The 13,545-nt window shown below is 39.9% G+C and overlaps 1 protein-coding gene across 1 annotated transcript in view; it reads left to right on the plus strand.

The window, feature by feature from the left end:
• Positions 1–13,545, plus strand: part of gabbr2 (gamma-aminobutyric acid (GABA) B receptor, 2) — a 98,981-nt gene that overhangs the window by 31,931 nt on the left and 53,505 nt on the right. Inside the window, exon 3 of the mRNA XM_077590077.1 lies at positions 11,970–12,140. Within this exon, the coding sequence (XP_077446203.1) occupies positions 11,970–12,140 (171 nt within the window). The remainder of the gene's footprint in view (positions 1–11,969; positions 12,141–13,545) is intronic.

The raw sequence follows: 13,545 nt of genomic DNA on the forward strand, positions 1-13,545 counted from the left end.
GATTCTAAAATATTGCACAGATTCTAAAATATTGCACAGATTTCTAAGATATTGCACATTGTTATTCCACACCCCAAAGTTATTGCACCGAAGGGATTGTGTGTCGTGCTAACTCAAGTTCAGAGTCCTGATGGCTGTGGGAAAAAAACTGTCCTTAAGTCTATTTGTCCGTGCTTTGTGAGACCTGTAGCGTCTGCCAGAGGGCAGCAGCTGGAACAAGTTGTGACCAGGGTGGTATTGGTCCCTGACAATGTTCCTGGTTCCATACATCCTTTGTGAAAAATTCGTAATAACGTGTAGATTTGTAATGTCAACCACTACATGGTGGCAGACTACATTGCTTCACAGTGTAAATTTGATTAAGAAAAAAGACTGAAAAGAGACTTCGACCTCCAAATCCTACCATTCCACAACTAACACGGGGCCTAAAAGCTATGCATTGGATCGAACTCATTATAGAAGTTCTGCGGAAGTGGGACCAGTTGTGGGTCTGCGCAGATGGTGATATTTACCACTCGATAGGTTAACAGGAAAGTGTGGTGGCGGGTGGGCGGCAGCGGGTGGTCCCACAGTGGTACAATTTTAAAGACTCGGCACGGAGCGCCGCCCCGGACCCCCCGCGAGCTGCAGGACGCATTAGCACACAAACATACACCAGTGGTGACCTTTTAACGCCAACAAACAGCATTAAAAATGAATAAGGACATAATTGAAAGTAACCGCTGGCGCTTCTTCCTCTTTCAACCTACGACACATGCATGCACATACACACAACGTGTTGGAGGCTGTAGTAAAGCACACATTAGCTCCCTTCTAATACTTTGCCAGTAATAATCTTGACATTTACTGCGGCGTCATTAAGACACTAAGCAAACCGCACGCACGCACTCCGAGTCGGGCCTTTAAACGCACCAATCAAGCCCTAACATGGCTTACTCAAAGTGGCTTTAGGCTTTGATATATTACAACGAGTTTTTTTTTATATTTGATCAACTTAATTTTTTATGTGTTAATGAATGTTTGGAGTCAACCTGGTGTCAGAGTGGTTCGAAAGTTTAATCCGCATTGAGTTCAGACCTTCTTGTATTGAGTTTGCATGTTCCTGTGTGGGTTTTCTCGGCTACTAATGTTTCCTTCCACACCCCAAAAGCAGGCATGGTCGGCTGTTTGAACACTGTAAATTACCACTAGGGATGATTGTCAGTGTGAATGGTTCTCTCCTCGTGCCCTGCGATTGGCTGATCCCCAAATGAGCTGTTTTTTACATTAACCCCACAATAAGTTTGGCAACTTATCACTGAAACTAAACAAGCAGACCTTGTTACATCTCTAATTGTTGTAATCTTATTTTTAAGAATCAAATTATGACAGTATGTATTTTTTCCTCTTCTGACAATGCAGACAATTATGAATACAGTGGTACCTCGACATACGAGTGGCCCGAAATACGAGAAATTTGAGATACGAAACAAATTTTGATATACGAGCAGACAGCGGATGCGAGAGGCTGCTCATAAGAACATCATGGCCACAATCCAATATCCTGTTTTGGGTGTTTTTTCAGAGGATTGGAACAAATTTATTTGTTTTCAGTTCATTTCAATGGGAAACGTTCGTTTGCGTTACGACAAAATCAACATAAGAGTTCAGTCCCGGAACGAATTAAGCTCGTATCTCGAGGTACCACTGTATGTTCATAATAATGGTGTTTCTGATTTTACTTTTAATCAAAGTAATAATCAAACCCATGTTTTTTTTTCTCCATCATCGCCCATTGTTGTGGCAGTTTCTTCCTCAATGGCTTACCCTGCTAGCATGAAGGAGCCAGCGTTACTAATAAGCCTAATTGCAATAATTAGCGCCTTGCCTTGGCTAAACACATTATGGAAGGCAGTGGGGGTGAACCTTTCTTTTGTCGGTTGTGGGGGAGGTTCTTGTTTTTTTTCAAGATACTGATTACAATAAATTCCCAAGACATTTGTTGAATATTACAATGACAATCAGTTTTAAACATTTTACGGTTGCTTTTTTGTCTGTGGTCGCCCATGTAGATTATTTGGGTTGTTCAAAATTCAACACCTCCAAGGTAAGCATTGGACATGTATAATTGTATAACAGTAGACTTTGGTGTTTTAACTCAAAATAGTAAAGTTATGGGTTTTATGCATGCAGTTGTGAGGTTTAAAGCTTATGCTTCCACCCATGTGGCCGTTTTTAATTTAATAGAAACAGTTTCTGGGTAAGAATGTGCTTGCATTACCTGCAAAATATTGTTGATGGCAATGCTATGCAAAATGCTCATGTTACATTCTTACCATGAATCAGTCATGTTTTGTGGCGTTGCGGTTAAATTTGTCATTGAACGTCCTTGTGGTCTGTGTTCTTGTAGATCAGTGGCTGATGATGTAAATATATACCCAGCATTTACACACAAGTCACGTCTGCTGCCGTAATGCTTTAATTGCGCAGACTCAGGAGGAAGTAGCAACCTCTGCGGATTGGGTCGAGATTTTTTTTTTCTATGCAATGTCCACCAGTGGTGGTAAATCTAATAAATGTGAAAAAAAAACTCCTTAGTCCTTCAGTCTTGTAGTGGACACTCAGATATTGGAAACGATAAATAACGCTGTCAACATTCTTTTAATATACAAAAACAACTAAAGTCTCTTTGGCTGAATGAGTGAGTCAGATATCTAAACTTTCTTTCCTAGCCTTAACTCTAAAAAAAAAAAGCTCCGAGAGGGAGGGATGTTTAAGATGACGGGCGCAGCCAAAAACAAAAAAGCAATTAGCATGGCTAAGAGGTGTTCTGACAAGCAGAGTCGTTGCCCAGAGGTAATCTGCTGCTTTCTAAAGTGCCTGCAGGACCACCCAGACGACACACAGAGACGAGAGGTTGCATTTTTACATCACGTCACAGCTAATCTGCTACGACGGTACGCTACGGCGAGAAAGAGGCGGGGATGAATCTGATTTAATTCAAACTTGCAGCGCCACAACGCATTTTCAGTTTGATATCACTTGGACGGAGAATACATAAATTAAACGTAACAAATTTGGTGTACGCAAAACTCCGTTCTGAAGTACGCTAACATTGAAAGGACAAAAGTGTCGATGCTAAACCAATCGACCAAGACACCAAGGTTGGTGACCGGACGTTTCGTTGAAAGACGTTTGGTCCCCGGATGTTTGGTCCCCGGACGTTTGGTCCCCGGACGTTTGGTCCCCGGACGTTTGGTCCCCGGACGTTTGGTCCCCGGACGTTTGGTCCCCGGACGTTTGGTCCCCGGACGTTTGGTCGACCGGACGTTTGGTCGACCGGACGTTTGGTCGACCGGACGTTTGGTCGACCGGACGTTTGGTCGACCGGACGTTTGGTCGACCGGACGTTTGGTCGAACGGACGTTTGGTAGAACGGGTTCACATGCAATTGATAGATTTTAACATTAGGTGAATAGGGATTTAATGACTATTATTTAACATTGAGTGAACATTGAGACGAAAAACACTCTTTTATTGAGCACAGACATGAGTGATTGGGGTAGAGGAGTCAAACTTCCACTGAGCAAACCTAGATCTGTTTACTCCCAAGTGCAAGCTAAAGGGAATTTCCTGTGTGTGGCTCCAGTTTCTTACCTAGGTCTACAATGTCTTGTGTGTCTTGTGTCTGTCTTGCTACTGCAACCAAGAAATTTCCCGAATACGGGATGAAATAAAGTTCTAATCTAATCTAATGTGAAGAAGCCTGCCCATTGTTCACGACTCTTTCCAATACTTGCACCTGTTTGAAATTACCCAGTCTGAAATACACCCGCCGGTCTAAATTTGCAAATAGCACGAAAATATGGCCCATACACACATTAAATAAAGCTTAAGCTATGTTAAGGCACACCGATTTATTTTCAATAATCTAAGCAGTTAGAAGTTTGGGGATCTTTTAGACTCTTTTCTTGACAAAAATACACCCTCTGTTCTAAATATATTGTCATAGTCTCATCATCCACTTGAATAACCCTATAAACAGTGCACTCTGAATCTCTCTCCAGCGCATTTTTTCTTTCTATGCTCACAGCGAGGAAAATCCAAGCTCACGCAATGTACTGCCTCTCTCGCAGAGAACAGCTGGAGAGAACGGCGATGGCCTCCCCGGCGCAGCATCTGCTCATTAATCATGCACCGGCAGGCCATTTCAGGTTGCGCTATGAAATCTCCATTTATAAATAGAATTGCGATGGAACCAGGTGACAGGATGCCATCAGTCATCAGTGACTCCCCAATAGCACAATAACAGCTCTGCCTCCCACATTTTTGATTCCCGCTGGGATTTCCACCCAAAATTGGGAGTCACATGGAGGGCATAATTAAAATGTATAATGATGCATACTAAGTATGGGTAAGGGTTGAAATACTAACGATTCTGTCAAATCCAAGTAATTGAATCGAGGATGTCGTTGATGGTTTTTCAGCATAGTACAGCGACTCTAGTGTGCCTTGAGCCAGTTTCTCATCAAAATAAAGTTTCAATCCATAGATTAAAGAGTTACACAAAAATTTTTAGTCACGGGGATTCATTTGAAAACTACTAGAAACTGAAGTACTCAGAGAAAACACACACAAGGCCGCGGAAAACATGCAAACTACCCACAGGAAGGTCCAGGAATCGAAGCCTCGATCTCACACAAAGGGCCGACCTACTGTCGAACAAATGATTGAAAATAATCCCCGTAATCCTGAAGATGTTGTTGTAATTAATGATGGAATTTAATTTAGAATTCAATTTGACAAAAGCATGTTATAGGTTCGGTGTGAATACCATTAGATACAGAATATAATAATCTAAGCATAGATACATACCTGTCAACTTGTACATTTTTTCCTGTATTTAATACGTTTTTTGATCATTTCAAATCGTGTACAACTTTTGTATGGGAATTTTTTTTTTTTTTTTTTAAGTATGTTTTTTTTGGTAAATCCGTCAGTCACTTCCGCGCTTTTCACTATATAAATATAGCGCGTCAGCAAGCAATGTACCAAGACAGTCAAGCTGTCAGCGTCATACATCGACATCTACAAAAATTTGAATTTAGCGCATACAAAAACGCACTGACTGATTAGGCACTCCGTTCACTTTGGGAAAACTTTAGACTTTTAAGTGCGCCCTATGTAAGTAAATATGTACCGCATTGCATTTGTACGGTTTATTAACACTTATTAAGGGGAATTGCAATCACTTATAAGGGGAACGATTGACCGAGGTTGACAGGTACGTAGATACCTCTTCTAAAAGTAATTGATGAATTCGTTCATTTTCTGAACTGCTTATCCTCACAAGGGTCAATTTAGATTGTTGTACCAGCCTACTCTGCGTGTTTTTGGGGTGTGGGAGGAAACGGGAGTACCCGGAGAAAACCCACACAAGCCCACATGCAAATACAGTGAGGACCAACCTGGGATCGTCCCCACGACCCCAGAACTAGGAGGCCAACGCAGTTACCACTCGGCCGCTGGGTCACCAAATACGATATATAATCAAGAAAAAAAAACATGGTTTCATTGTTGTCCTTGAAACGAGGGAGCGGCCCCATCCGTCGACAGATGGCGGTTTGAAGAATAGCCACCGCTGCCGATAAAGCTGTCTGCCGGTCGGTGCAAGTGATGAGGGAGGCGGGGGTGGCAGCATTGACAATTTATGTCACGTCAAACTTATCGCGCATCGAGCTCGGCAGAATTCATAGTTGGTAGCTGCGACTAAGCTACTTCCAGGTTCTCGTATCAGGTTGAATTGACAAGCTAAAAATGTCATTTTATGATTTTATGGTCATATATTTGAGGTGGAACATGTACGTGATGTCATCGAAAGTCAATTGTGTGTACGCTCAGCTGGGCGGAGACTAATTGCCGTTGGCGACAAGATGATTGACAAGTGGGCAAAGGGGAAAGCTGGCCATCAGCTGTTGTCACATCAAGTCACTGAGCTTTTTCTTTTCTTGCTATTGTCATTTTTTTGTTATTTATCTCATGATTGGTGGTAGTATTGGCAAAATTGTCCATTTTTATTCATAACAAACCATTTCCGCATTAGCTCTCGTGCAATACAGTCCAGAACTTTTATTACAATGTGTTCTACTCTCTATAAACATTCTCATAGTTGATTAAAAAGTATCAAAACAGTTTTATTCCTGCCTAAAATATTCCCCACCCTCAAATGCCACTCTACTCAATGACGACCGTTGCAATTGTCAAGTTAATTGTTGTAAGAGTGCTAGCCAGCGACACCAGTCAAATAAGAAATTGCATTAGAACAATTACAATTTACATGCATTTTAAATCAATTTGTAATGAGCACAAAATCACTAAAGCAATGTAATCTGGGACTTGTAGTGAATGGAAGATGTGTTAGGACTGAGGGCTACTAATTGATTAATTCAAGTCTCTAACAATCAGCCCTTTAGTGATGATTATCTGTTGCCCTTCTTGAGCACAGGGAGCCTCACTTCATTCAATATTCAGTAAGCGGCATTTGGCACGCCATGGGAGAGCCCACTCGGAGACGCATTCGGACCCCCCACCCCCACATACACACCTGCCGCAACTCATTAGCATCATGATGGAGGTAGAATATCACAGTGGGGGGTTTGTAATGGATGCTGAGGAGCAAATGCAATGAAATTATGTTGTCTAGTAAAACCATGACGCCGGTTTCGGGTTATGGGACTGTAATACTGTGTGATTGTTGACCTTTGACTCCATGTGGACAAATAGACTTAAGGACAGTTTTTTTTTTCCTACAGCCATCAGGACTCTGAACTTGCGTTAGCACGACACACAATCCCTTCTGTGCAATAACAATGTGCAATATCTTAGATTGTGCAATATTTTAGAATTTACCTAGCCGGGATGTGACTTTTTATACTTTTATATTACTATTTATGTTTTTTTTTTTACTGGGACAATGCACTTTGTGGAGTAGCACCACCAATTTCGTTATATGCAGCTGTGTATGATGACTATAAAGGCTTTTGATTTGATTTTATTTGATGACGTGACAGACATTTTTCCAGTTCGATGATTAGCTTATAAGTTCAGAAGGTGAATTTATCATAAGGCATTGGGAGAAGTTGTTTTTTCTCAAGGTTCATAGCATGGATCTGTCTGTGGTGTCATCCTAATTCTCACCAAGAGGATTTTGTTCTCCAAACACTGTCACTAATCTGCTGGTTGCAAATACTTTGCTATTTCCTGAAGAACCCCACTGAGTAAATTAGTCTTTGAGGGTCAAACACTGCTCAAGGAAAAACTTGTTTTCCATGTTTAAACCGGCGTTTATCGATTGCGCTTTCCTCCAGGACAAATTTAGCCTTAGAGGCACTAGGTAAACTGTAAAACTTTGACTCCTAATAGCTCAGTGACTTATTCATTACAGCTCTATTATAGGAAATTGTAGTTTTACTTTGGGCATTGAATTTCCAGATTTAGATTCCCCCCGGTTTTGTAATGATCAGGCAACGATTGATGTTTCACAGTTCAATGCAGATTGTTCATCAACTCGTGCAATTGTTGTGCCCGATTGAGCTTTGTCGGTATGCCACAAAGATGGGTTAGGAAATCGTTTTTCAGTCACCATTCAACAACATTGGATTTTTTTCCCCCTTGAGGAAGATGAGGCTATTGTTTCTAGTGTGTTTTAAATGTTGTTTTGTCTCTGCATCGACCATGCTGTTTCCACTTAAGCTCATATCGATATTCATAGCCGAAGCGTGTAGTTCTTGGACAGAGTATGACTAAACTCTTCCTCTTCGTCCATCGAATAAGTAGTACTCGTGGTGGTCTAAACATGGCTGTCATGTTCTTTCATTTATTATCCATGATGGTCACTTCATTATTCAAAGGCAAACCGCACAGATAGCCTCAGCGGATGTGACTGCAACGGAGCCCCGTTATAACCGATCAATACTGGCTGATCATGTCGGGTACTCATTTAAGGCTCTCCCGCCTTTTAATAGAAAGTCATTGAGCATCTTTGACTATTGGCATCCAACTCGACTTTTTCAACCAGTTTCAAACAATTTTTAGGTAGTCTGAGTGTGAAGTTAACCGTGACCGGACGTTTCGTCGAAAGACGTTTGGTCGACCGGACGTTTGGTCGACCGGACGTTTGGTAGAACAGGTTCGCATGGAATTGATAGATTTTAACATTGGGTGAATAGAGACTTAATGACTATTATTTAACATTGAGTGAATAGAATTAGGATTAAACAAATGAAAGTCTCGTGACTCGAACCTCGGAACTCGCGAACCCGGCGACCAAACCTCCGTTCTACCAAACGTCCGGTCGCCCAAACGTCCGGTCAACCAAACGTCCGGTCTCCCAAACGTCCGGTCCACCAAACGTCCGGTCGACCAAACGTCCGGGGACCAAACGTCTTTCGACCAAACGTCCGAGTACCGAAGTTAACACCCAAAATTCCCACTCACACTCGTTTGACTTGGACTGACTTGAAAACATCAGGAAGTACGTAATGTGTAAATGCCCCAAAATAAACCGTACGTGACAAGGGAGTGCCACAAAATCAACAGAAACTGTAAAAAATCACTTTAGTTAACCAACCAGCATGAAAACATTCCCACTCGACCTCTCCTGAAATATTATTTTCTAATTTTAAAAGTAATGTCCATGCTTGTGAATGCATGCAGTACAGATACATGAGTCATGAGTTCTGTCTAATAGACAGGTGAATATACAATCTGCCACTCTGTGTCAGATTTGGCTAAAAAGAACCATGAAAGATGCTTTTGTGACTTTATTTACCAATTAATCTGATCATTTGGGCAGCTAGCTATAGCTAATACCTGACATACTTGCTACTGGACTACATTAAGAATGTGAAAGCATTTTGATTTTCATTATAACCAACTAAATTGTGGCCTTATGCAATATGTCACTCCTTGAAATGGAAGGCTGACTGAAGATGAATAGATCCCTATTAGTTTGAGGTATTTGGATTGGGGCGTGGTCATTTTGTCTCATAAACATAAAGGCCAAATGTAGCTGCCTTTTGTCAGCACCATCGATCAAATCCAGTGCAAAGGAGCTCTGATGTTTTATTTAATGAAAGGAAAACAATGTTCCTTAGCGAGAGCTAAAAAGTGCTAAAAATAGTCCTCACGACAGATTATGTAAGAAGAGGATTCCAAAGGTGGTCACGTACGTGGGGTCCATGCTTCTCAACTTCCCAATAATGGCAAAAGTAATTAAAATTGCTTGTGAGGACCCTCCCACTAGTCTCAGGACAAGGTTAGGGAGACGAGTTCCTTGAAGGAAAAAAGATCCCATCAACCCTTCAGGACAGTTTATGATCATAATGTGAAAGAAAGATGATGGCCATTGCAGGGATGATCTTGCATACATATTAGCCAATGTATCGCAGCTTGTTTGACGTCCATAAACGATAACACATCTTTGTGATAAGTATCTTTCAACTTTAAATTTGGATAAGGTTTGTGTTTCTGAGTTTTAATGTGCAAAAAGTGCAAAATATACTTTTGATGCCTTAAATCTTTATCTATTTAGGAAGCATTTTATTCGTTGTAATCGCAATTTGGAATTCTCATGACTTTTTTTTTTACTGGATAGCTAAACATAATTAAGGTTTATTTAATGTGAGATCAAACACAAGAATTGTATATTTATGTATATATTTTTAAAATGTATAGTTCACAAATATATGGACAATTTAGTCAAATAATTAGCTTGTCTGAATGGGAATATATAATTAGTTGTATTGTAATGTGTTTTTAACTTTGCTTGTATTCATAAAAAGATCGTTTTAGATTAGAGTAGATTGATTAGATTTAATTTTTTATTCATCCCGTACTCGGGAAATTTTAGAAAATGATACACTATAATTATAATTGTATATTCATTTGTATTGGTTTAGTTGCTGAACTATTTTCCAAAATGGTAAAAACAATCAAATAGTTGTAATGTATTCATTTGAAGTACTTGTGATGAGATGTTAATAGAAAATAGAATAGATATTTACACAAATGAGAATTAGTATTTTTCATTTAAATCAGGGCAATTATGTCATGCTTATTTTTCTAATGATTATTACTGAGCTTTAATATACATTCCATGTCATATTCATTAAAATATATTTAGTATTTTGAAATATTTCCAAAATGTTGGCAAAAAATACTTTAAAAATTTAGTTAAATGCTTTTTGAATAATGTTAAGTCATCTGTAATTTGTTTTACAAAATATCATACAATAGTTAAATAATTTTTGAAATATATACATTCACAAAATAAAAAATCGAAACTAAAGTGCGCAATTTTCAGTTATCTTTTATACACGTAATGCATACATAAATATCATTGATCAGTTTGTATACATTTGCAACAGTGTATACTTTAGCCAGCAATGAAGAATGCTATTTGCAAGCATATCTTTTGTTTAAGTGAATGGCCTGCAAAGGAATAAAAGAAAGCCACATCGATCGAGGAGCCTCCGTGGCTGGAAAGCTGGAGAAGCAAGAATTGTTTACCAAACTGAATCCATGACCAAGATATTGAGGAATATTCTCTGATGACGGCCAAACATAATCCTGCTTGTGGGAACTGTTGTCGACATATCTGTTCTGAGTTTTGCTGCTGCATGTAATACACACCAAGTTAACCTCACACTACAGACAGACATAGAGGACCAAATTTCAGACGTGCAATCTGCTTGCTCAATCCCTCCCCTTTAGAGTTTGGACGCTATGTGCCTAGGTTTGTGGAAAAATTAAAAAAAAAAACATTGACTGAGCACGAATGGGAGAGAAATCGGCCAGCGTACAAAATGTGTGTGAGTGTGTATGCGTGTACATTGAATCTCAGTGCAGAAATTAATTACAGCTGTTTGTGGCTAGGGAACGCTGGTGACCTATTGCTGGAATTTGTGCATTGTGAAGCGAAAGTGAGGGAGGAAAATGGCAAGAAATGACAAAGGCTACATTTACCCTGCGTAATTCCTATTTATCACCTACAGTATGTCATTTTCTTTTATCAAACAATGGCTCTATAATGTACTAGTTATCTGCTCACATTGTCACTGCTTAACTATGAGATTTAAAAAAAAACATGAGCTAATGCGCAGTTTACAATCTTTGTTATTTCATGGCATGAAATATCAGTGCTTAATGTTTTAATGCCAATTTCTCCATTTATAATAGGAAAGACATGTAAGTAAGAATGGAAACACTGTATCAATGTCGTCAACATGCACAGTTGATTCTACTACTTGATATATATTTATACAGTAGTACCTCGACATACGAGTGCCCCAACATGCGAGCAATTTGAGATACGGGTAAAATTTTGGGCAAATATTTATTTTATCTCTCTGGTCGCAACTCCCTCGTGTAATGTCTCCACGAGCACTGGGCTGAGCGTTGCATTTTTTTCAGTGTTTTTTTCTTCCCGTTAGTCAGTGCGAATGGCGGAGCGATCGCTAATACGAGAGGAGTATATACTACGCCTCATTGGCAAGTGGTCGTGCGTTATCCTATTGTGAGGACATTTGTGTGCATCATTTTGGGAATATTTTGAAGGGAAGACAAAAGCAAACAACCCTCGATATGTTGCATCTGAAAGTCAGGGTGGAGGCGGGGCAAATAGAGCCAACCCGGGAGAACAAAGGTATAAAAATTTAAGACAAAATTAGAATGAAGTTTAGTGTAAGGTTAGATTCAACTTATTTTTGAGTGTCTGCATCGTAATGCAAGTTCATTTAAATGTGTTTATCTTATGTTACGAGCGCGTTGCCGTGCAAAAAAAACTATATATATATAATAATTGTATATGCAATTTAGTCTGAGAATTTAATCTTAGAATTAGATTCATTTTAATTTATATAATAGATATAAATATTTCTGTGGCAACATTTTAAGCATTGTTAATATTTTTGTCTTTTGTGGTTTTTCAGCTGTCCTTTGCGGCAACTACTCCGGTGCTGGCGGACAAGAAAAAGTACCCCAACTTCTTCCGCACGGTCCCCTCTGACAACGCAGTTAATCCAGCCGTGGTCAAATTCCTCAACTACTACAACTGGAGCCGTGTGGGGACACTCACGCAGGACGTGCAGAGGTTCTCCGAGGTCTGGCTTCTTACTTTTCTTCATTCAAACCATCAAAAACAACATTTTGGAGTTTGCATGTTCTCTCCGGGCCTGCGTAGGTTTTTCTGGGTTGTCCAGTTTCCTCCCACGTTCCCAAAACATGCATGGTAGGTTGATTGGACACTACTACCGTATTTTCACGACTATAAGACGCACTGCATTATAAGGCGCACCCTTAACGAATGACACATTTTAATTATTTTTCCATATATAAAGCACACTGGATTATAAGGCGCCCTGTCTATTTTGGAGGAAATTTAAGACTTTTAAGTGCGCCTTATAGTCATGAAAATACGGTAAATTGCCCTTAAGTGCGAGAGTTAATAGTTGTCCCCCACCTTGTGCCCGAAATCAGATGGGATAGGCTCCAGCACCTCCCGTGGCCCTTATGAGGATAAGGTGGTTCAGAAAGTGAATGAATGAATAGCTCATGGAACTCTTAAGAAATACATACTTGTTTTTACCACCAATCACCAAGATAAAACCAAATTAAACCATTTTAAATGCATGCGACACATAAACAGCGCAATAAACAATGTAGTAGTAGCACAGTGCTGGCTCTGCAGTATCACAGCCCAACAATAATTGGCACGTTTTAAAGTATTATCTCTTTGAGGATGCCAATGTGTTTTGAGTAGGTGGCAATCATTTTCCATTCAAGTACTTTCTCCCGTCGTGCCGCTTCGTTTCTTCCCCGCCCACACGAAGCTGCCACTCGCATAGGGAGAACATTTGCGGACGCAAACGCATCTGTCAATGACATTGTGAAGGGAGCCATTGTGTTTAGTTGTGTAAGTGTTTGCCTGATGAGTTGCCCGTTTTCTTATACTCCATTACACTGGTTGTTACCTCCTCCAAGAGGGTTGACAGGCCTGTTTTTTTTTCTTTTCCATTTTTCTTTGCATGCACAATGTCTGCAATAATATCTGCCTGTTAAAAAACTACATTCCCTGGAAATACACGTGTGCTATTAGCAATTTGACTCATGTCACCATGTCGATTGATGACATCTACAGTAGACAAGGTGAGAAAACGGCTATCGTTTAACAGTTTGCAAAACTAGCAATTGGAGATTTTGGGGCTAAGATTCGTGACCGGACGATTCGCCCAAAGACGTTTGGCCGACGGACGTTTGGCCGACAGACAGTTCGCTGGACATATTTCTAAATACAAGTACGTACTACAATGTGGGCTTAGAGAACAATACCTGAAAATGCCATTGAACACACTTTTACTTCTAATTTAATTTTAAATAATTTCCCATTATTTTAGGAAATATATATTGAGGCTAAGTTATTTTTAGGTTTCAGGTTTAAAAGTGAAGATATAATGTTAAAATAAGGGTCTAGTGCTCAAATTTTGGAATAAGGATGAATTGTATGCA

The sequence above is a fragment of the Stigmatopora argus genome, chromosome 21 (assembly GCF_051989625.1).
Source record: "Stigmatopora argus isolate UIUO_Sarg chromosome 21, RoL_Sarg_1.0, whole genome shotgun sequence".
NCBI classification, from domain to species: domain Eukaryota; kingdom Metazoa; phylum Chordata; class Actinopteri; order Syngnathiformes; family Syngnathidae; genus Stigmatopora; species Stigmatopora argus.